Genomic DNA, 24388 nt, shown 5'->3' on the forward strand with positions numbered 1-24388 from the left:
AGCATGATTGTCATCCAGCATTTTGGTCGCGGCGTCATTAGAACCATTCACATACCACACGGAGGGGGCGTGGGTCGAAGGGCAGCCTTCGGCCATGTCGGCACGCGGATTTGGGTCGTCGGTTTGCAGCACATGTCTGTTTGGCATTGGTGGATAAAAGTACTTATTTCTCATTGTCAGTCCTCCTCTCGGCATCTCGCACACGGGAGCAGGAGTCTATCTCGTACTTGGTGGTCTTCACGATGTCACGACGGCGTACGTGGGCGGCTTTCGGACTGTTGGGGTCTTTTTTTCCTTTTCGTTTTGTTCTGCTTGCGTTGCATCTCCGACTCACACTTGGGCAGTGTCACACGGTACGCAGAACAGTCATCATTTGTATTGCACATTCGGGTGTCATTCGGGGGGTTTGGGCGGGAAGGAAGCACAGTAATTGTCGGGACGGAGTCGCAAGACGCAGAGCAGGGTCATCATGTCGACGAGCTGCAGGCTGGGCACAGCAGGAGATGGCGCGGTAATTAGCGCCAGATCAAGGGCGCCGGCCGTTTCGCCGTCGAGGAAAAAGCACAACAGACGCACACGCACACAACGAAGGTTTCTGGGTTCTCAGCCATGCGTCCGCCTGCTTGCCGTGACTCGTGACTGCCATGGCGCGGAGAGAGGTGGCGGCTAGGGGACGTGCGGACGCGCAACACTACGGCTAGTGATCTGCCTGGGCTATCCGGAAGCATATTTCAACTCCGCCGGCGGATGAAATGAAGGCTTCCGGCGGCCACGAGGCATTCGAGGGGCTCTGGCGCGCTTCAGCAACGGTTGATGCCGTTCTTCGAGGCCGCATGCGGGAGCGCGGCCGGGCAGCTTAGGCACAAGTGCGGCTCTCCACCCGTTTGATGCTGCCGCGCGCTTCTGAGCACGTTTTGTGTTTGCAGCCCCTTGATGATGATAAAGGTGCCTCTCCACATCGGGATGGATTCCTTCCCTCTTTCCGCCCTAATCCGCCGAGGGCCGGGGGGCAGCTGCGGTGGGCGCTGCAAGCGAGACCACTTCCAAAACTCGTGCTGACCCACGTATAGTGCGGCCTCCGTCCGATCAGCGCCTGCCCCTCGCCCAGGTACTACTTTCTGTCGACCATCACAGCCCTGTCGCCCGCGCCGTCGATTGCGCGTGATGGCCGGACGGCCTCGTCATGCGTTTGATGCGCAGCTGGAGAGGAGCCTCACATCACCACGACCGGTCCGTGCTTACGTCAGTCTACCTACCTTTTCGGCCGCCTTTCCATGCCCTGCAACGCCCTGCAACGCCCATCGGCCAGCCCTGCCGCGTGGTTCCTCAGCATCGTCGCCATGTTGCCCGTCCGTGCCATGTCGTAGGCAGTCTCCACCTTGCTTGTTTCTACCGACATGCTGCGCCTCGAATCTCCCGCTGCCTGGGCCCCTTTTGGGACAGTCCATTCAGAAGTTTGCCACAGCTTCTGGTTCTCAGACGTCGAGAGCCGGCCACACACATTCCCTGCCACCATGTCTTGGCAAGCCATGTCAGAACTCAGGCCGGCACGGTGGCGGCGCTACAGTAGCTCGTCGAGGCACGCTCACAGGCACGGCAGCAGGGCAGCATGGCGCAGCATGGCTCAGATCCGCGACTTGTCCTCATTGCTGCTCGTCCCGCAGCTCCCGCAGCTGGCGCTACTGCCGCCGCGCGCAGCTTTCTTGTTGATACCTACCACATGCTGACCGCTCAACTCCGTCGCCTTCTCACGCCCTACCTATCACCAAAGAGTCTGAACAAGGTCCGATATGGGGATACGCGCAAAGATGGCGGGCACGCGTCCTACATCCTCACCCACTGACCTTCCTGGCAGCCTCGGCATCTGAATCATGCATCGTATCTGGGCTAATGGTCCAACGCAAGTGCTGAGGCCTACACCCTCGCCGCTCCTGACCGGGCCGACAGCCGGCTCCTTGGAGCATCCACACCACTCGTGGCTTGCACTTCTACGCCGAGTCCGTCACACGTGAAACACAAGGCACAATTAGGCTAGGGATTAAGCTTTAAGCACCTCAGACTTCACTCCTGTACTGTCACGTGTGGCTACTGTGCGCTTTCTTGTCCCAAAGCCTTTCCGTCTGACTGCGTACCCGCTGACGCCGGTGGAGATGACCTGTGAATGACAACAACTTCCAGGAATGGGCCGTCACAGATAGAAGACACGCGGATGCGCCTTTGGCTTGTGCGACGGCGGATCGGGCGCTGTGCATGTTCTTACCCCGTGAGGTAGGGAAACCGTCCACAGCATGATATTGATGCGCCGTGCTCAGGTCCAACCGGCCCAGTGGCTGGGTAGTCACCTCACGCGCTTCATGTACGGAGGTGCTAAAAGCAGAGGCTTGACTCCCGTCCCTTCTTGGCAAGATGGTACGATGTCCTTTTCGACAGCAGCAAACAAGACAGGCCGTCTGGATCAGCGCCTCCAAACCTGGAGAAGCAAGTCGTTTGATCGACAGCTAGTGATGACTGCTGTCAAGACGTCAGAACCAACCATCAGACCCTCTCTCATGGCTCTGGGCCAGAACGTCTGGCCTAGCATCCAGCGCTAAGGCGCCGTAAGCCGGTCGGGATGCAACCTCTTTCCCTGCGGCCCTGCTGTTGATCGCCATCACTCATTCGTCGACAAGTCTTTAGGCCGGATGCCTTCCGTCGGTCCCCGCCCGGATCTCCATATCACATTTGACCGTTGCTCCCTCACTCCCATAGAAAGAAAAGTAAGTGGTCAAGATGATGCTGACAGTACCGCATCATCGTCCCGCATATGTACAGCTCCGTCCCGCACACAGTCATACTTCTAAAGCGCCCCGCAACGGCATGTGCCTTGCGTTTAGCTCTGATCCCACAGCACCCCGGCTAAACATGGAACCCTGTCCGCCTGGCATCAGCAGCAAAGGCGTGTGAAGCATGCGCCACAGCTTATGCTTCGATGTCATCATGCCCTCCTCGTCGGCCGGCTCTGGATGACCTCCACTCGTGGCCCGGTCTCCACGCCCGGCCGGGCACGCCCATATGTCGGGCTCACTGCAGACGGGGGGAAACCAGCGGGTGGGCGAGCCGCGGCGGGAAGGAAGGACGATGAGCAGCCGGGTCCGGGGTCCGCCGTTCGAGGTTACACTGCGGGTGAAGAACAGAAACCGGCTTCGTGCAGAAACGCGGCGTCCAGAGTGGCCCATTGCTCTCACGCTTCCGATTTGCAACGGCCCCAAGGTCGACTTTGACGCAGGGACGGTACCGTGGCGTTATTCCGGCCCCCATTCAGCCTTGCCTCCCGGCGATTCAACCCTCTCCAACCGCTTCGATTTTCCCTTGAAGATCCGGGTTTGGGCCACGGCTCCTTCCCGATCGACTCGGGACTTGGAGTTGACCGGAATTCAAGAGGGCGGCGATCGATGCTAGCGTGGGATGTGGTTTGGGCGGCGCAGAGTCGTTAGGGCGGGGAAAGGGCTGAACCGGCGGGCATTGGTCATGCCGGTTCTATCTTTAAGACCATGTAGTAAGCCCTCACCGCCAGACCCTACCCCTACCGACCGAAGAGCAATCCGCGCAGATTGGCAACGCCCAGTGTTCTCTTCGCCTCTGCGCTAAACAATTACCTGCTTCTGCACCACTAACAAATCTCGTATGTATGTCATTCCCAATGACGAGAGAAGCTTGGCGCTCCGTGCGGCTGCCTGACTTTACCTTCACCACCCGCGTAGTCGGCGAGTAGCGTTTAAAGCGCGTATTCTCGTGTCTGCAAGTTGCTGGCCGGCCCTGCCTCCGCTTTTCTTTTTCTTTCTCTTTTCTCACCCCCTCCTCCATGCTACTTTTCTAGAGGACCCACACGGACTCACTCCCGCGTCGTCGATTACGCGTTCAAGCAGCACATGCCTGGCTTCTCCTCCTCTCAGCATACGTCCAATCCTCCGGAAGAAAAAAAATGAGGCTGCGGGAACGAAGGAGTTGCCAAGCCGGGGTCTCCGTTTGCATGGTGGGGCTTATACATATGTACATACGTACTCCCACCCCGTTGCAAAGTCTACATCGAGAGAGAGCAAAAATCCTTCCGCTCCCAACAACGCATACCCGCAAATGCATGCACCGATCAAAACCCAACCACTCCCGCCAGTGTGGTATCCCGCTGCCGATCAATCCCGTCGTCTCCCTCGCATAAATCCGCATCCCTCCTGTTTTCCTTGGCAGACGACGGGAATACCTTTTTGCTCCTCGTCGTCATCATCATCATCATCACTTATCTACAAAGCCCTATTCCCCCCGTGACTTATGTACTCTTGCTACATTGAGACATAGCGCGCCCTCCACGTTGTCCGCCCTGGTACGTATACACACAGCAACGCCAAGAAGGATTGAGGGAGGGAGTGGGAGGGAAAAACGGGACCAGCCGCGCTGGTCAGAAACGAGAGAAAAAAAAGCCATCACTACGTCCGTACGTACATACATACGTACATACGTACATACGTAGCCTCCTTCCGTAGTAGTAGTAGCAGTAGTAGTGGGGGCGGCGGGAAGGAAAAACCCACCTTGTCTCAGCCCTGCAGCAAATCTTTGGTGGGGGGGAGGGGAGGGGCCGGTTCCAGCCAACCGGGCCACAGGATGACGGACGACGACGATGATGATTATAGGGCAGGGCAGGGCAGGGCAGGGGATGGATGATGATGCATGAAGTATGTGTGTATGTATGTATATGTACGTAACCATTCTCGGCGGATGGGGGTGGGGGAGTGGGTGGCCCCCAAACCCCTACCAGCCAATAATACTTTTCCTTATCTCCGATATCTCCCCTTTATTTTCCTCCTCGCTTTCTCTCGGCCAATCAGCAATTACGATTTTGTTTTATTTTTGTTTCCTCGGGCGCCGTCAGCTCTGAACCCGCCCGCCCGTCCGTCCCGTCATTCCTTCCTTCCTTCCTTCCTTCATTCCTTCCGTATGTACGTACGTACGTGCGTACGTATGTTCTCCTTCATGCGGCTCTCCCACCCAACCCAACTCCTTCCTGATATGCTGCTACTGTTGCTGTTGCTACTACGCCCGCTACGATCTGTGGAGGGATATTTTTTTCCGTCACTTTGGTCCCGATCTGACGAGCCCTACTGATAATGAACATGGTGGCATGCATGGCGCATTAGTGTAGTTGGGGGTGGGCGTGGGCGTGGGCGTTCGTCCGGCGGAGGGAGGGTTGTTTGTTTGCGTGTGAGTGGTTGGTTGGTCTTTGCCTCTCTTCCAGAGGGAAGACGCGACGCCCATGTTGTCTTTCGCTTCTGCTTATTTGCTTCAGTCAAGAGATAGAGAGAGAGAGCTGGAAACATGTCCCGTTTGCCTGCCTACGAATCGAAACGAACAAGAAAAGGCGTTTTATTGCCGCCAGCATGGATCTTCCAAATTAGACTTCTCAGACTTGTTTACAAAAAATTCATCTTTCCTAAATCGAGAACGTTCCTCGCCACTGTTTGTGTGATACTCCGGTAAAGCTTTGGTGCATTCGCAAAGAAACATGTCGGACCTCCTCATTTTAACGGTAGTGGTTCCTTTTCCTCTCTCCTTCACACCCACTTCATGGTGCTGTGCAATTGAAAGCGTTCGACTCCGAAAGCAGGAAGAAGGGAGAAAAAGATCGTTCCAAACCAGATTGAATCGATCTCTGTATGTGACCTGCCTTCCGAACAACAACGGCCTCCGCGTATCTTTTATATCTATTCCCTTGCAATCGAGAAGCCCACCCCTTCCCCAACTCCGCCCTTTTTGGATGCGGACGCAAAGTGGAATCAGGAACACGTTCAAAAAATGTCTCGCTCAGCCTTTCGCGAGCGGAAAGCGTCTGTTGCTGAGAGAGAACGCTTTTTTCAATTGGAAGGATAATAACGACTCACTAACGACTTTTTCCGAGTCCGGTACTTGGTGCCTATCCTTACCTTTGTAGTGGTTGCGCTCTGTACCTTATTACCTCCATATCACGTCGAACTCGATATGCACTTTGTAGAAGGTTGAAAGTATATAACAAGAAAGGAATGCCTCTTGGAGTATACCAGTGTGCTTGTTATCAAGAGACTAGTCCGACGACCGGAACAGAAAAAATGGTACCAAAACTCCGATCTCCAGCCAATCGCTTGAAGAGAGAGACGCGTCCTCCTTCCAAAACAGGAACGTAGTACAAAGTAGACTCACCCAAAAAGCAACGAGCAAGAGAGGTTAGAAATGACGATTTCCAACAACGAACACATCCAAGACACGAAATGAAGAAACACGGTTGTCACGCCCACATCATCATCACCACCGCCGCCTCAGCAACACCCCATCTTCTCCGCCTCGGATAGTGCGCGGGTGGCCCTGACTGTCAAATGATCTGCCTGCAAAGCCAAAAGACGCATAATACAGCAGCAAGTAGTACGGACGCAGCAAATCACACACACGCACACCATCACTGACTACTACTGCGATGTCACACGCCTCCGCCCCTCCCCCCCGGTACCCCTCCCTCCCTCCCTGTCGCCCCCGTTCTCGCACCATGACGTCGTACATACATACACACATACATGGCATTTCTGCTGCTGCTGCCACTGCAACTAAGGGAAACCCCCCGGTGTTCCCGTCATTTCACGCAAATAACGCTGTGTTTCCCACATATTGCGTAAGGAGCAGAAGGAGATGCAAACAAGGATAAAAAAAAAAGGCCACAAGTATTGTGGTGCATGCACAAGATCTACGCAAAAGCCGTGGTCGAGGAGGCAGGGGGAAAAGGGCAACAGAGTTTAAAGAGAAAGAGGGAGGGAGGGGGGCGGGTGGGTGGTGAAAAAAAAGTCCAAATGATGACGAGCATGGGTTGTTGTTGTTTTCCATGAGGGCCGAAAGTAGATTTACGTCCGAGAAGACGCGTGGTTGGCTGCCTAAGGGTTGGTGGTGGTGGTGGAAGTACGTATGTACAACGCGTGCATATGCGCGCGCTCCTCCCTTTTACCGTGTATCCGGATAGGAAAATGGTGGAGACGTGGGATGTATGGGGAGAGGGAAGTAGTCCGCCTTAGGTGTGGGACAGGGATTACACGGTTATGTCGCCCGGCCGGCCGGCATGCGCGAGAGGGTACACAAAAGGGGAAAAAGGTTGAGGTATCCCACCGCCCAGGGAACCAATCGGAGTTATATTGCGAGCTTCCTCCTCGTCGAAAAGCATCTGCCGACCGGGAAAAGATGTCCGCTGCGGGGAGGAGGCTGCGGGATTCAAAAAGCTCCTGTTTGCGAGTACAAAGGGCGTACAATGCGGCAGGTAATTCCAAAAGGTCCGGCCTGCTACCGTGTCCATGGGAAATCACCATGCACGAGAGATCAATACGAGACGCGGAACCGGTCCCAAATCGTCGAGTTACAGCAACAAGTGGAGCCATCCAGCATGGTAAGCACAGGAAGACGAGGGGTGTGCATGCCGAGGGATCATCAAGAAGTCTTCGGTGGCTGCCAAGAGCTGTGTGATGCTGGTCTATACCAGAAAGCGTGCAAGGCGCGTGGCAGGATGCTTGGGGAGTGGAAAAAGCAAAACTGGTGTTCACTGACAGAGGCCAATGACGACGACAATGGCAAAGAGTGGTAGCAGTTCGGAAGGACGGGAGCGATTCATGCCTTCTAGTGCGTGATCCAGGCTTGCAATATCTGCGGGGCTGGGCCAGCGTGGATTCGTGGGACAGATCCGCGGGCTAGCACAGGGCTGAAGATCTCCATGTCGTGAGTAAGCAGAAGTGGAGCATTGGTGATCATAGGTCGAATTCGCTACGGCCGTGGGATCCCTCATCCTTGCGGCTGCCTCGTCTCCGGCGGCACTGGCCTTCTTCAATCCTTCGGGCGGGACAGTGCACTGGCTGGCAAGTTGGCGAGATGGCAGGCGGAGCAGGCGCCACAGAGGTGTTGTGCACCCTGCCGTCAGCAGCGCGCCTCGTGTCACTCGCTAAGTGCTGACTGCATCTTACACCTCACTAGAACGTCCTAGGGCTTAGCGGCATCGGGCAGGATGTGCGCCAGAAATCCGCTAGCGCCCAGCCCGCAATGGATTTGGATGTTTGCGACGAGTCAGCCGGGGATCATGATGGAGCTGGGCGATGCTGCAACATGGACGCTGTGCGGCTGGCTGAGATCTGCGCTGCCCTCACAGATCGCCCTTGGGAACCGACGGGAACGTCGACGGGTTTGCAAGCCGGTCTTTGTTTCTCCGGGCAGCCTCTGCGTCGCGAATCCGCCTAATGCGCATTTGGTAGAAGTTCCTGTAAGGTGTCGTTAGTCACCCTCTGTGCTGACAACAGCCTTATCGAAACGACTCCTCCACCACTGACGAGCAAGAAGAGACACATGGGGCAGTGATGTGCATGTTTGCCATGACTCGAGGGTGGTGAAGAGGACATTTCGCATGCGAAACCGAGCGGAAGAGGGTCCCGGACGGGCAGCCAAGAATGCGACGGACGGATGTTCCAGCGCGGTAAAGATGCGCGTCGTCCTTTCCGGTGGATTGGTGGATCGGTTAAGTGACGGAGCATGTACGTACTTGTGGAGGGTAAAGATGCGCGGGCCGTCATCAGCTTTGGTCTGATCTGGGTTGGAAATGGCTTGGATCTGGTGGAGGTTAGCCGTCACGCAGGCTGCGAAGTGGCCGCGCAGGCTGACCTTGTCGTCTCGCTCTTTCTCGTCCTTTTTGTCCTCGTTGTCTTCGTCTTTCTTGTCCTCCTTGTCCTTCTCCTTGTCCTTGCCCTTGTCTGCTTCCTTTTCCTTGCGGCGCTCCTTCTTCCGACGCTGCTTCTCCTCGTACTCCTCCTTGATCTTCTTAATCTCAAGGTCCATCTCGTCCTTCTTCTTCTTCTCGGCCAAGGCAGCGGCCTCATCGGCATCGGGTTCGCAGAAACCACGATCCTTCAAGTGGCCGGGGCATATGTAGAAGAAGTCCTTGCAAGCTTCAGCGTCTGCTGGGCGGGAAGTGGATTGGCGGCGTGCTGACCTTGTTATCCGGGGTGATCAGCACGCTGGACGAAGGCTTGAAGCAGATCCAGCAGGCCTTTGCCTGAGCATCAGCCACACGGCGGTGGTACCAGTGATTCTGCAGGGCGGCCATGGTGCTTGCGAGGCTCGGGCGCTAGAGATGCGATCGGAAGGGGGAGCCCAAGGGTCGAGGAGACGTGCGTCACCGGGGAAGCTTGAGCTCGGGGCGCTCGGCTTAAAAGCGGAGGGTCTTATCGATAAGACAATTTCATTGCGAAGTCGGTGATTCGCACAGAGCCTGTGCGCAACCCAACCCACGCCCCGCCAACAACCGCATTGACTCACAGTACGCTGCTTTTTCCCCAGCTGCCGCCTTGAAACCCCTCGGGTTCTTTCCAATTGCACCTTTGAATCCATCTGCCCGCCATGACCGACAACAAGCCCAGCAAGACGATGCTCTGGGGCGGTCGCTTCACAGGTAACCCGCCGTTGGCAATAAAGCTTCCGTTCACGTCCTGATCACCCCAAACAGGCGGCCTTGACCCGTTGATGGTCGCCTACAACGAGTCCATCTACTACGACCGCAACTTCTACGCCCAGGACATTGCCGGCTCCATCGCCTACGCCCGCCAGAACACCAAGCTGGGCATCTTGACCGAAGACGAGTTCCAGGCCATTGAGAAGGGCTTCCAGCAGGTCAAGCAGGAGTGGGAGAGCGGCTCCTTTGACATCAAGCCCGGCGTCGACGAGGACATCCACACTGCCAACGAGCGCCGCCTGGGCGAGATCATCGGCACCAACATTGCCGGCAAGCTCCACACTGGCCGCAGCCGCAACGACCAGGTCGCTACCGACATCCGCATGTGGCTGCGTGACAAGCTGCGCGAGATTGAGGGCTACCTCATTGACTTCCTCAATGTCGTCTCTGCCCGTGCCGAGAAGGAGCTCGACCCCGTCATGCCTGGCTACACCCACCTGCAGCGTGCCCAGCCCATCCGCTGGAGCCACTGGATGCTGAGCTACGGCCTCGCTTTCGCTACCGACCTCCAGCGCCTGCGTGAAACCATCCGCCGCGTCAACCGCTGCCCGCTTGGCTGCGGTGCCCTGGCCGGCAACCCCTTTGGAATCGACCGCGAGGCTTTGGCCAAGGAGCTCGGTTTCGACGAGGTCCTGTACAACAGCATGGCCGGCGTTGCCGACCGAGACTTTGCTCTCGAGGCCATGCAGTGGGGCAGCACTCTGATGCTGCACATGAGCCGTTGGGCCGAGGACCTGATCATCTACAGCAGCGCCGAGTTCGGCTTCGTCAAGCTGGCCGACGCCTACAGCACCGGCAGCTCGCTGATGCCGCAGAAGAAGAACCCCGACAGCCTCGAACTCCTGCGCGGCAAGTCGGGCCGCGCCTTTGGCCAGATGGCCGGCCTCATGATGACCATCAAGGGCATCCCCTCGACCTACAACAAGGACCTTCAGGAAAGCGTCGAGCCGCTGCTCGACCACGTCAAGACCGTCGCCGACAGCATCCAGATCGCCACCGGTGTAATCTCCACCCTCGACATCGTGCCCGAGAAGATGCGCGCCGCCTTGACCCCCGACATGCTGGCCACCGATCTTGCCGATTACCTCGTCCGTAAGGGCGTTCCCTTCCGCGAGACCCACCACATCTCCGGCCGTGTCGTCGCCCTCGCCGAGAAGGAGGGCACTCCAATGGACCAGCTCTCTTTTGAGCAGCTTCAGGCCGTCGACGCCCGCTTTGAGCGTGACATTGTTGAGTCTTTTGACTATGAGAAGAGTGTTGAGATGCGTGCCACCAAGGGTGGTACCAGCAGGTCCGCGGTTTTGGACCAGATCTCCAACATCAGGAAGATGATTGAGGGTAACTAAACAATTTTTCTTCTTTTATTTTCTTACGACAGCCTTCGGGAGGAGTTGATGTATTCATGTGTTTCACGTTGGGTTTCTTTCACGATTGGCAGCCCATATTCTTTGTGCAAGTTTAGCAGCGTGGGATAAACCGAAAAAAGACGAAGGATCTAGCCGGAGGCAAAAGAGCAAGCCAGGCATTGGATAGAATTTATATGGACGACGTTCAAAAAAAAAAAAAAAAACCGCTCGAGTAACGCGTCGTCTACCACTTGAAACCTTTATCATTGGCCCGCCAAAAGCGAAAGTCCTCATCGTCTCCGAAAACATACAGTCACATGGATATTACGCCGTACGAAACGCCCTCATTTAGTATTGGACAAGCCTCCTCAGCGCTGTCGCTGAGTTGGGTGAATCATCCGTACACATCCCATCGCCCGTAGCCGCAAACATCAATGCCATCGAAAGTCGGCGTCGTCGGAACCTCGTCCGGGTGCATGAGTCCGGGCGCGGCGGCCAGTACGGAAGCTGAAGGAGCGGTGCTGGCTAGTCGAAGGATCCTAGATATACTAGCATCAGTAATCTTCTTTCTTTTTCGCCCGTTGAATATATATACCATCTGATGGCTCCGGGGAGGAAAGTTGATGATGAGGGTTTGGTGGTATTCATCTTCGGATCCGTTGTCTTATTCGTATCTATTCTATTCGTGGTGAGGGAGAGATGGGGCTGGAGGACGGTGGAGAGTAGACAGGATTGCTGTTGAAGCTGCTGCTTTGAACAGAGGGAAAGAAGTCTGCATCTTTTAAAGCAGTGAGTGAAGGTTTGGTACGCTCAGCCTTGGTTGAATTGACCCTATTTTCAGGCCAAGGGTTCAGCATATATCAGCCAGCGCAGGTGGTTTTGCTACTGATACAGTAAGCGCGCAGGGTGTGGCGTCGGGGCTGCGCCTCGAGCTGAAGATTGGCGGTGGTGGCTGGGCTTTCTCTTGGCACCATCCTCGTGGACCTGGTACTTTCCAGATCCAGCAGTCGTACGGGCACATGCAAGGTTTGACTGTTTGACTCACGTGCTTGACCTGGCAACCAAACCGCCATGTGCCGCCCATGCGACAACTGCCAAGAGCCAGCTTAAATTTCGCCTCTGCTCCGATATCCTTCCATCTTCCTCACACTGCTCAACAACAACTCGAGCTTGGCTTGGCTTGGCCAGCTCAGGCTCACTCACCTTCCCTCACTGGAACTCACAGGTATGTACACCCGACCCGTCACCCACGATCGTTTAGCACTTACTACGCTGGAGACACGCCAGCCCACCATGCCGGATCTTCCAGCCGCGACCATGTTCCTACACATCGACATACTGCGCCTCTCTTTGCTAACCACGGCGCCAGGCCCGAGAGTCCCTCAACAAAACCAAAACACAACGGCCACCACCACGCTCCGGTCCACAAACATGGCATCATCATCATCCTCCCAGCAAGCCCTCTCCCCATCCTCCGCCCTCCGCCTGATCCTCCGCCCAGAAGTCATGGCGCTCGACATGAACAACCTTTTCGGCACGACATGGCTGTCGAAGACGATCCACGGGCTCCTCGAAGTGTGGGCGACGACGCCGAGCTTCAAGCAGGAATGGGCGGCGTGGCTGCATGAGACGCTCGCCACCGACGCCATGCGCCGCGACGTCGCCGCGCGCATCGTCGCCGCGCTCAGGCGCTACCGCCCGGTCTTCGACGTGCTCAGGGACGGCCACGCCAGCCTCACTGCCGTCCGGAACGCCGGCAACAGCAAAGCCGGACATGTCGGTTGCTTGTACCTCGCCTTCCATGACTTTTACGATCCGGATGGCATCCATGCGTGGCGCAAGGTGTATGCTGGTGTCACGATGGACTTTCGCCGCCGTCGCAGGCAGCATCGCGTTATCAGGAAGCGTAGTAGGGAAGCTGCTGCTGCTGCTGCTGCTGCGAAGAACGGCGGGGATGCTGGTACGCAGACGCAGCAGATCTTTGGTCGCAAGCTGTTCCCGATCGCCCGCGTCAACGGCAACGGCGTGGATGACGCCAGGTTGCGCCTCTTGATGGGCCAGTGGGCCATTGGCATGTTCGACTTGTACGCCTACCAGCCTCAGGAGTTCCCGGTTGAACTGTGAGCGAGCAGGCAGGGAAGAACCAACAAACCAACCAGCATGAGCATCGCGCTGCCCGCTCGCCTCCGCTGGGCGTGTTCGTCGTCGTCGGTGGCTTGCTTCTTCTTCTGGACGGACGGGATTACCACAGGGTGTTCATCGCTCGTGTCCTTCGACGCAGACAAAGGGGCTTTTCCGGGAGCGGTTTTCTTTGTGCAATGGGAGGTCATTCATTCATTCATTCTTCGGCAAAACTATTCTCTGGTAGAATAATTGGGAAGTTCGTAGAATAATGGAAATGGAATGAATTGGAAACACTCACGTTTGGGAGAGGGCAGTTGAAGTGATGATTGTCCAGACGTAAAAGCAGGCGTGTGGAATTGTGACGATCGTGTCCGGGATGACATTTCGGCTACCCTATGGCGATTGAAAAGTACGACGCCACGGCGGTGACAAAGAAAATTGCCTACCCGGATCTGCCTCATAGAATTACTCTACGTGGGACGGGTGGTTGAATACAAGATCCAGACGTAAATGTAAGTTTTAAATTTGTGCATTTACGTCCGGATCTTATATTCAACTACCCACCTAAATCATTTGTTTCGGAATCTGTACGTAAGGCATATGCGGGTAGGCAATCTCTTTTTCGGTCTAGGCGGCAAAGAACATGTTTCGCAACGGCTTATCGGACATGTGACGCACTATAAAAAGAGGAATATCTTCGTGCTATACAATGTTTATTCGTCACTATAGCTTAGCTCTTTCCTCCTCCTCCTCCTCCTCACCATCACCACCACCACCACTATCACTGTCGTCGTCGTCGCTCTCGGGGATAACGCCCCGCTTCCTCTTCACGCCCCAGTATGTTGGTGAGGGTAGAGTTAGACTTACGGCGCTGCGGAGGGATTTCCTCCTTGTCGTCATCGTCGTCGTCGTCATCGTCGGCGGCGGGAGCGGCGGCAGCGGCGCGGCGACGGCAAAGCGGGGCGCACCAGGCGCGGCGCAGAAGCAGACGAGGCGGTGATGGTGTGCGGGTCGTTGTAGAAATTTGTGGTCTGAACAAAATAGTCTAGAAGGACTCATACCCTAGAGTGACCTGTTGGCGGCCGTGCGAGGCTGTCAGTTGTTAACAACCGATCCCTGCAAGGGTTTTTACTGGTACGGGCTGGTGGAATCTCCCAAGCTTGAGCAGGAACAGTCTGATTCGTGGGACTGCCTTAATTAACCAGGCACAAGCTGGCTGGAGCACTGCGGTTCGCGGCACCGCCTCACGTTGCCCGCGCTGCGTAGGTGACCGGAAGCTCATAAGATGGCACAGGAGCATATTCTCGAGATGCTCGTTAAGCGCAGCAAGAACATTCTCCTCGGCCTCGTCGGCGTAGTCGTCGCTGTCGCTGTCGCGATTGGTGAGCTCATCCAGGACGCTCTGGATCTTGTCGGTGATGGGCTCAGGTGCCAGCCTTGCCAAGAAGTGCGCGGCAGTCTCGTCCTCGTCCACGTACGCTGGGTACTTGTGGAGGATCTTATGGTCGACTCGGGTGAGCGGACGGTTGGCGATAAAGTCTGTAGCGTCGTGGCCTGGAAAGCGTTCGCATCGCTTTTGTAGCACTCCGACGGCGTCGTCGGGGTCTACAACCGGGCAGTAGTAGTGGTTTCCGTCACCCAGCCCGTCTAATCATGCTATCTACAACAAATCTTCTTCCTCCTCCTCCTCCTCCTCCTATCTCACAGCCGCCGTAGAACTCAAAAAAGTCCTAGGATTTTTCCGAGTCTCGCGCACGCGTGCGCGCGTACACACACACACACACACGACACGACACGGCACGACACGACAATGCGACGCTGAGCAGGGCTCGTACGGATTATAACCCGTATTTAACGCGGGAAAAAAGGCATGTCAGGGCAAGGCAGGGAAGGGCAAGCAGCAGTGGCGGCGGCATACAAGGGGTGGTAGGATGGATGGGGGGACTGACTGACTGACTGACTGACTGACGGACGGACGGACTGACTCCCTCGCGAGCGCAGGACGGGACGGGACAGCACAGCCGCTCGTTCGCCCGCCCGCGCTTGTCATTTCCGTGTCGGCGCGGCAGTGTTGCGGGGTGGGGGGTGGGGGGTGGAAAAGGGTTGGGGGCGCACACCGTACGCCCACATCTCTGTCGGTCTGTCTGTCTGGCTTTCTTACAGAGGAGGACGCCGTTGTTGCGCGCTGTACTCACATACACGCGTGTATGTGTGTTGTGGGCGACAGTAGTTTTTTTGGACCTTGACTGTCTGGTGGGCAAGCGCGGGATTGTTGTCTGCGCTTTCGACGCACTACTCGCGCGCGCATCTTACAGTCTGGACCGTTGGGCGGGGATGCAACAACATAGTCTCGCGTAGCAAGGGTGGGTGGGTGTAACGGTGTAGCAAAAGCGCCCGCATGGTGGGGACAGGCGGGCGGAGAGAGCCGGATCATCTGTGCCCTACCTGGTATGTGTGTGTTCGTCGGTGCTTTTGCAAGGTATCTTTTTGTTGGTGTACTATGTGTGAGCGAGATGGGGGAGGAAGGCCCAATCAAAGAAATCTCCGGGAGACGACCAGGGGTTGGCGATTGGCCGGCTGGGTCCCGTTTATTGCGTCCTATCTCTTGTACGCGCTCTCTCACTTTCTCGTATCTGAGCCCATGGAAGGAATGTTCCGAAGAGAAAAAGAGAGGGAGGGAAGGAGAGAGACTCGTGGCGATCTCCTGACGAAGAACGGATTGTACAATTGCAGGCGTGTTCATGGTGTCACCTGAGTAGTCAAGAACGACGAAGGGGACCAGGCCGCAAAGTTTCTCGGGGTTCAGGCGGGCCGTTCTGGAAGCGAACGATACGAGTGCCACATACCGTGGCGCTGGTTAGGCATTCTTCCTCGCATGGTGCCACCAGGGTTCACTGAAGTTCTTCTGGAAAAGGGGGAATTGATGAAAAGAAGTGGACTACCGACCGACCAGCGAGTCGTGGTGGCGGTGTCGGTGATGGGTCGACGTAGGGTGGATGGGAAAGTGATATGGAGAAAATGCAGTGGTGCCCGGGTAATCCGATCGAGATGGGGCGGGTCCATTCGGAAGTATGCGAAGGAAGCAGAAAGTGAGATACCCACAAGTTTTCATCAACAGCTGGGAGAAGAGGCGGAATGTTCCCTCGGCGAGCGCGGAGCGGGTAGGTGGTGGCGAGCACTCACCAGAAGCGGCGAAATGCCACGGCAGAGAGAAGGGGATCCGATATGGCCATGAATCAGGCTGGTCCTGAGGAATAGGCTGTATAGTGGTTTTTTAGCGAGCGGCCGGGCCGAGGCTGGTGGCGACCATCAGCCTCATCAACAAGCAATCTCCACGGCTTGGCACGGCGAGGCTTGGGCGGACTAGCGGGACGCTGACGGAGGAGGCGGCGGCGGTGTGGGTGGTGATGATGGCAGAGCTCTGGTGTGCATGCAGCCCTGAACCGTCTTCTTCGGCCGAAGAGGATGGCGGGGCACTGCTGCGCTGGCGTTGTGGCGGGGCTTCTGGAAAGGTTCGGCGAAGGCAGCAGGGCGGCGGCCGGGGCGTGATGGTGGATGGCCGCTAGGGTGTGGTTTCAGCTAGAAGCGATGCTCGCTTAACGCCCCACTTTGGGCAGGCGATGGTCCGGGATCACCCCGGCGGTCAAGCCAGGAGGTCGCCGCGACCACTCCACCACCACTTCTCGGCTCCCTCCGTAAGGCTGCATGTTCTGTGTCCAGACATGGTGCCGCTCTACCGCCATACACTGGCGAGACCCCCGATTGCCAAGCCCGGCACTGTCGCAGCTGACGCCCCCGTGTGTTTCTTTTGCCGTGACGTTTGTTTCTTTTGCCGTGCCGTTTGTTTGGCGCTTATCTCGCGAGACCCAACGTCGCCATGCTTCCTGCCGAAAGGTAAGGAGCGTGGATCCGTCGGTTCCTACCGCCCTCCTCCAACGGTTGGGGATATTTCCGAGACTGGTCCAGCAGTGCTGTGAGTGGTGGATTCGGCGCGAAAGGGGGACGGCAGTCCAGCAGACGGCGCCGTCTATTGGTGGAAACACGCTAGAAGGATGCCCCACCCACGTCAAACATATCCAAAGCCCATCATGCGATGGAGTCGCTATTGCAAAGGGCTGCCAAGACGGCTGGGTGGGCCAGAACGGCGCTTCTCCCGTGGTCGGCTGCGCGATCGGCAGCCCTGCGCTGCTCTGGGACATGCGCTTGCGGCTGACGCCCGGAGATTGATGTGCCCATTCCCCGGGAGCTCTCGTCCAAGCTTCACTGCCGAAGCTTGACTGCTCCAACAACCGACGAGCCATGTTTCGCACCACCATACGGCCGGGTGCCATGTCTTCACAGCGCTATATAAGATCTGGACGCCTTGCACATCAACTACCATTCCAGTCCATCAATCCCTTCCATTCTTTTGCATTGCAACCCACTTTCGTTCATCACTTGCCAACATGAAGTTCACTCTTTTCGCCACGGCCGTCGCCATGGCCCACCAAGCCGCTGCTGTCGGCGTCGTCGGTGCCGCCGAGGGTTTCGCCAAGGGCGTCACCGGTGGTGGCTCCGCGACCCCCGTCTACCCCTCGACCGTCGCCGAGCTGACCAGCTACCTGACCGACTCGTCCGCCCGCGTCATTGTCCTCAACAAGGAGTTCAACTACATTGGCTCCGAGGGCACCACCACCGAGACCGGCTGCCGCCCCGCCTCCAACAAGTGCCCCGGCAACGGTGGCCAGGACGCCATCAACCACGCCAGCTGGTGCGACAACGGCAACGCCGGTACCGGCTCCACCTCCATCTCCGTCACCTACGACACCGCCGGTGTTGAGGGCATCAAGGTCGGCAACAACAAGTCCATCATTGGTGTTGGCTCCAAGGGTGTCATCCGCGGCAAGGGTCTGCGCATGGCCGGCGTCAAGAACGTCATCATCCAGAACATCCACATCACCGACCTCAACCCCCAGTACATCTTCGGTGGTGATGCTATCACGCTTGATGGCACTGACATGGTTTGGGTAAGTTCATAATTCCTGGTGGTTGTTGGGAGTGAAGTGATTGGGACCATTTCGGGAAGTGCGCTAGTCCCAATCTGGAAATTCGGCCACCTGGTGGGCATGTCGGGCAACATCATGGATTCTCAGTGCTTCTGATTGCTTCCTGCTGTTCCCCATGCTTTCCTGGGGGGTTCTGAGTCCCTCTATTGCTGGAATAGCGATTTCCCGTGCTGGATGGTCCCAGAATCTTCACTGAAGCTTCCCAAAACTCCACCTCTTCACTTCCACTTTCTGAACGCTGTATTAACGCGTTGAACGCAGATAGACCATGTCAAGGTGAGCAGCATCGGCCGCCAGTTCGTGGTGCTCGGAAACGGCGCAAACAGCCGCGTTACGATCAGCTCGAGTGAGTTCGATGGCCACACCGACTACTCCGCCACCTGCGACGCGCACCACTACTGGGCGCTGTACTTCACCGGCGCGTCCGACATGGTCACCTTCAAGGGCAACTACATCCACCACACCTCCGGCCGTTCCCCCAAGGTTGGTGGCAGCACCCTCCTCCACGCCGTCAACAACTACTGGTACGCCAACTCCGGCCACGCCTTCGACATGGGCTCCTCCAACTCCAACGCCGTCATCGAGGGCAACGTCTTCCAGAACGTCGTCACCCCTCTCCTCGAGAACAAGGGCAAGGTCTACGCTCCCACCTCGGTCCAGAGCAGCTGCTCCAGCTACCTCGGCCACTCTTGCCAGGCCAACGCCTTCGGCAGCTCCGGCACCCTCACCGGCACCGACAGCTCCGTCCTCTCCAGCTTCTCCGGCAAGAACGTTGCCACTGCTGGCGCCGCTAGCAACGTCGCCTCCGCCAAGTACGGTGTCGGCATCGTTGCTTAAAGTGCTTGCACTCCTTCAGCAACTGGTCCGCTTGGTTGACCCAGCAATTTGTGACTCTCATGTTTGGCACATGTCACTCTTTACAACAACAACATCCACTGCGACTCCTTGGCTTCCTGTGGAAGCCTATGGTGAGGAACGCGTACAAAACTTTTGAATCTTCTTGTATATAAACCTTCTTTGATAGAATGTTGGGATTGATGCTCTTTCCGTAAATATTTGAATGCATGTTTACGAACCACACCTCTCTCTCCGCCTTTTGAACAGTGACGACGTTTTCTCGCAACCAACTCTGCAGGCCATTTACATAGGCAGTTGAAGACATTGTCTGGATACCTTTGTTCGACTTCTTAATCAAAACTTACGTCCGGATCTCTTCTTCGACTACCCACGTGCCAGCAATCATTCCCCGACTCTCGCGCCTAGGTGCCTACTCAACCACCCATGTGTAATCGTGCGTTTCCTCAACACCGTCTCAATTCCCCTTATCATTTACCATCATATTTATGTAGGTAGTCGAATACAAGATCCGGACGGAGATCCCACTTTTAAAAACGCACAGATGCGTCCAGATCTCGGATTCAACTACCCATGAGTAATATGCACATATGTACCCGCCTGCCATCGATTTAAGCATCAAAACAAGCATACTACCCCCCTGCAGCGCACCGCCGAGCGCAGATTGGCTGGGTTTCTGTTGTTGCTGTTGTACGCGTAAGCCACCAAGCGGGCGGGGGTGGGGTGCGCGCAAAAACCGACAGGGGCATGTATCGGAGACATACACAACCCACACGTTCGGACTTAAAAGGTGCGGGACGGGACGGGACGCGACGCGCGGACTTTGTTTCCTTTTTCGAAATTCTTATATTCACTCTTCTACAAGGGGAGGCCTGATAGAAAGACTGTCTGTTTTGATTGATACGAGCTACCGAATGACCGTTGATCTACCAAAGTGACCGTTGAAGAAGTTTCTCCCGGCTCATGAAACGTATCCACCTGTGACTCGAACAAGTCCCCCATCCCGTCTCAAAGAAAGAAATCATCCGCGCATACATCCTCAAGGATCGAGACCGTTCCTCTAGTTCACAAGTGTGCACAGTAGACGACCATCGCGTGAGCAGAAGCAGCTAATAGAGCAATGCACCAAGACACAAGATTGCTTGGTTGTTGGCGCACCTTGCCGATATCGGCGTCGATGTCGCTGCCGTCTTCTGCTTCAAGTGCAGTTGCTTGGGCCGTGAGAAAACGCAGGTACCCACGACGACGGCACTTCCGGTCACCTTCGCAGCGCGGGCAACGTGGGGCGGTGCCGCGAACCGCAGTGCTCCGAACCAGCTTGTGCCTAGTTAAGGCAGGCCCACGAATCAGACTGTTCCTGCTCAAGCTTGGGAGATTCCACCAGCCCGTACTCTTGCCGACAGCTTTGACATCCTTATGCCGCGCGATCCGATCCACGCGACAAATCGGATGGCCGTACTGGTCCAGGAACGTGTACCCGAGAACCTCGATGTGGACAGGCGTCTCGCTGACGGGGTCATGTTTGACCGAGTCGTCTTTTGCTGCTGGTGATGGTGTTTGGTCGGGGATTCTTTTTGCCATGGCGAAAGCTTTGGCTCGGCGTCTCCTTGTCCGTTTTCGTCGGGCGGTATTGCTTTCGGGGGCGAAAACATCGGTGGCCTCTAAAGCGAGGTCAAACGTACTCGTTGGAGGAACCGGCCAGCCATCAACCAGTCCACTCGTTGTCGACACACTAGTTGTCAACACACTAGTTGTCAACACAGTCGTTGAAGGAATCGGCCAGCCAGTCGGCTCAACAAGGACCGTCACATTAATAGGATCGCCGCCATTCATCTCACTGAGTGCTTCGCCTAGGCGTATTACACCCCATATGGTGAAGGCGGTCATGACCATCAGGATCATTGTTAGGAACGGTCTGTACCACCATGAATGTCTTCTTCTCCACGATGGCCGGAGAGTCGGTTGTTGAACGCCCTCACCCGCAGTTCGCTGGGTGTACGTTTCCTCGGGGTTCTGGTGGTGTGCAGTCGAAGCATTCGTCCCGTCTGCATTCTCGGGGTTCTGGTGTGCAGTCGAAGCATTCGTCCCGTCCGCACTCTCGGGGTTCTGGCGTGCAGTCGAAGCATTCGTCCCGCCGTGTCCAGCTAAATTAACCATAGGGATCGCGTCCGGGCCCGGGTCAGGATTTTGTGATGCAGCGTACGTAGTGTCCGTGTTCGCAGTCGTGCCCGAGGCAGGGTTGTGCGACGCAGGTTGCGAAGCATAGGCAGCGTGCGTGTTTGACCCAGATGCTTGCGGGGGTACTGACGGTGTCGTAATGCTCAGTGGAGGAGTCGTTGTGTTGGTAGAATGGACACTACACGGCGATCTGCATCGGTGTCTGGGGCCAGAGTTGTTCCGCTCCATGTTTTCCACTGGAGGAGGTGTTAACTCATTGGAATACAAGCCTGTTTCGAAAAAATGGGAGCGCCTTGGGCCCATGTCTTTGTGCTGGGGCGACTGGGTGAACGAGGACGGCACGAACCTTTGTGGTGACAGTGATCGAAGTGGTAGTGATGATGATGATGATGACAGAATGCAGATGAAGATACAAGCAAGTTGAAGCTGCGTCGGTGCTGATGCTTGATGAAGCGCTGCGGTTGGATGTAGAGAGAAGGGAGGGAGGGATGGAAGCACAGGGCGAAAGACGAGGGAGGGCTGCTGCTGTTGCGTTGCTCTTCCCTCTTGCGGCGAGGAAGGCACGTTGCTGGCCAGTTACCCACCAATACAGCAACGGCAGCTTTTGCAGGCATCCAGAATGCAAGAAGGCACATCTGCCCGACAGAAGAGTCGACCCTACGTTCTTCCAGAAAGAGTGGTGCAATATTCCTGCTAGCCTGCCATCACCTGCGATGCGCGACAAGTCTGTTCAAGACGCACCATCAGCTTCCCAAACAGCCCCCCTCAACCTTCCCCCGCTCAGCTCACGCCTCAACCTCCCTCCACCACTTCGCCACAAACTCGACAATCAACCCATTCACCACGGCGAAGCTATCCGCACTCAAGAAATGCGCACCCCCTTCCACCACCACCAACGTATTCTTCCCATCCCCCTCCCCAAACGCCTTGATGCCCTCCTCAGCATTCCTCACGCTATACACCTCATCCCGATCCCCCTGCAGCCACAGCACCGGACACCTCACCCCCTCGCCCACCCGTCCCTCTAACCCGTCCCTCTCCGCCAAGCACACGGCCGCCGTGCGCAACCGCCGCCGCCCCGCGTCGCCCGCGTAGTTGGCCTTGATCCTTTCGCGCCAGAACGCGGTCGCCACGGGAGAGAGCCGGCCAGGCGCGAAGCCGACGGCGACCAGGTAGTCGCAGTACTGGTCGGGCGGCGCGAAGGTGGGTGTGGGCGTGTGGGCCGAGGTCGTGGTGAAGGCAATGGGCCCGTTGGCGGCGACGGCCCGGCCGTCCCAGCAGCCGAGGGAGATGGAGCGCGCGGATTCGTGGAAGATGGATGTGCCCATGGGGATTATACCGAGGACCTGGTTTTTTGCGGTGTGTGAGTTGGCGAGAGAAAGAGAGAGAGATTGTAGGAACGGTGGTGGTTTGGGTGGGAATGGAAAGGAGTGAGGAGCGGAAGAAGAAAACATGAGGATTTGGAATAATCGGAAGAAAAAAAAAAAAAAAGAGAGAGAGAGAGAGAGAGAGAGAGAGAGAGAGAGAGAGAGAGAACAAGAAGTAGATTTCCACCGCTGTCGGAAACAAATGCGTTTCCGCACCCCAACCACCACCACCACCACCACCACCAAAACGAACAAAAACGAAGACGCAAGCAAGAAAAAAAGGAACAGAAGAAGACAAAACCCACCATCTCCGGCGCCACCAACGCCATCCTCACCGCCACCCACCCCCCCTGGCTCGTCCCCTGCACAAAACACCTCTCGACCCCCAACCCGCGCCTCACCACCCCCACCGCCATGGCCGCACTGTCCCAATACGTCCACCCCATGTCCCTCTGCAGCTCCTCCCTCTCCCCTTCCTCCTCCTTCTCATCGGCTCCGCGATAAATCCTCGTCCCCCCGTGCCCCAGCAGGTCGATCGCCACCAAATTGCACGTCTCCGCCAGCCGACCATCGGCGAACTGCGGCGCGAAGAGCGACGCGTCGGTGCTGAAGGAGTGGAGGAAGACGATGGTGGGCTTGCCCGGGGTCGGGGTGGCGCCGCCGCCCGGGAAGGAGGTCGCGTAGCTGGCGGTGATGGTGGTGTTGGTGGTGGGATTGGGGAGGTGGAGGGTGTGGCGGGTGAGGGGGGTGAAGATGGGTTGTTGTTGTTGCTCGGGGGCGGTGGTGCTTGACGCCATTGGTGCGATTTGGTCGATGCGAAGGTTTGTTGTTGTTGTTAAGTTGTTTGGTCGTTGGAAGGGACGGTAGGAAAACAAACAGTGAACAACGGGAAGAAGATGTTTCTTTATATAGGTGGTAGTAGCGGCTAGTAGTGTGGGGTAAAGTGGTACGCAGTAGTAGGTAGGATTGACGTTGCATTAAGAATGCCGAATGGAGAGTCAAGACCCGGAGCTAACAAGTCAGGAAGGGCAAACCGACTCACGCACAACAAACTCTCTTTTGAACACGACATCAACGCTAATTAAGCGCGGAAGCAACACGATGAGTTTATCTGTACCTCCATTACTACGGATACTGTCGCCGGCCGGGCTTGACCGCCTTCTCTCCTACAACCATTGACCACCAACATCATCAACTAAACAATCGCGAAAAATGCGGCCCAACTCGATCTTCCATCCTTCATCCTCCATCCTACATTCATCATTTAGCCAACCTTCTTTTCCCCTCTTTGCTTGCGATTGGAGTGCCACGGCGAACGCCGACGGCGACGTCGCCATTGTGCCATGGCCCCCCAACCCACATGAGAAACGAAGATCCAAAACTCCAATCGGGAAAATGCTCCGAGGATCTACACCATGATGCGCTAAACATCCATCATCGTTAACGTGTTTGACGGTGTACTGGGTTATCCAATCATAAGGCTACATTGAGTCGCCTCTTGTTGATGACCGAAGAAATTCCACGAGTGCCGTACACCGTCAAACACATTATCAAGTTGGTGTAGGCAGTTGAATACAAGATCCGGACGTGAACATATGCATTTAAAACGTACATTTACGTCCGCATCTTGTATTCAACTACCCACCCGGTGAGAGATTTTTTTATGAAGCAGATGCGGGTAGGCAATTTCTTTTGTACCGACGTGTCAGTGCTCTCTTCCCTTCCACATGTCTCCCACTCTCGTCGTAGGTACATATCTCGAGGCTCGTGGGGTGTGTATGTATTTTGGGGGAGGAGGGGCCGCCAACAACCAACCAACCAACCAAAGAAAAAAAAAGGAATGGTGACGTTCAGGGGGGTTTTTTTTTTGCCAGGCGGGGAACAACGACTAACTGTGAGAAATTTCCCCTGCACCCATGTTTTTCGTCTTCCGGCACATATTGG

The 24388-nt window shown here is 56.3% G+C and overlaps 4 protein-coding genes across 4 annotated transcripts; 3 read left to right on the plus strand and 1 right to left on the minus strand.

Annotated features, from left to right (window-relative positions):
- Window positions 1–8170: 8170 nt before the first annotated feature.
- On the minus strand, window positions 8171–9124 carry SLS55_001971 (uncharacterized protein; the record flags this gene model as incomplete). The annotated part of the gene is made up of 3 exons (XM_066773458.1): window positions 8171–8285; window positions 8483–8958; window positions 9011–9124. The coding sequence occupies 3 exons, from the start codon at window positions 9122–9124 to the stop codon at window positions 8171–8173; spliced, it is 705 nt and encodes a 234-aa protein (XP_066636025.1).
- Window positions 9125–9417: 293 nt separating this feature from the next.
- Window positions 9418–10875, plus strand: ARG4 (argininosuccinate lyase; the record flags this gene model as incomplete). Its single annotated transcript, XM_066773459.1, has 2 exons — window positions 9418–9469; window positions 9524–10875. The coding sequence occupies 2 exons, from the start codon at window positions 9418–9420 to the stop codon at window positions 10873–10875; spliced, it is 1404 nt and encodes a 467-aa protein (XP_066636026.1).
- A 1431-nt stretch (window positions 10876–12306) lies between these two features.
- Window positions 12307–12999, plus strand: SLS55_001973 (uncharacterized protein; the record flags this gene model as incomplete). The annotated part of the gene is made up of 1 exon (XM_066773460.1): window positions 12307–12999. One exon carries the CDS (start codon window positions 12307–12309, stop codon window positions 12997–12999), a length of 693 nt encoding a protein of 230 aa, XP_066636027.1.
- Window positions 13000–17444: 4445 nt separating this feature from the next.
- SLS55_001974 (uncharacterized protein) lies at window positions 17445–18881 on the plus strand (the record flags this gene model as incomplete). The annotated part of the gene is made up of 2 exons (XM_066773461.1): window positions 17445–18005; window positions 18306–18881. 2 exons carry the CDS (start codon window positions 17445–17447, stop codon window positions 18879–18881), a joined length of 1137 nt encoding a protein of 378 aa, XP_066636028.1.
- Window positions 18882–24388: the final 5507 nt, after the last annotated feature.

The sequence above is a fragment of the Diplodia seriata genome (genome assembly GCF_021436955.1).
Source record: "Diplodia seriata strain FDS-637 chromosome Unknown scaffold_2, whole genome shotgun sequence".
NCBI lineage: Eukaryota > Fungi > Ascomycota > Dothideomycetes > Botryosphaeriales > Botryosphaeriaceae > Diplodia > Diplodia seriata.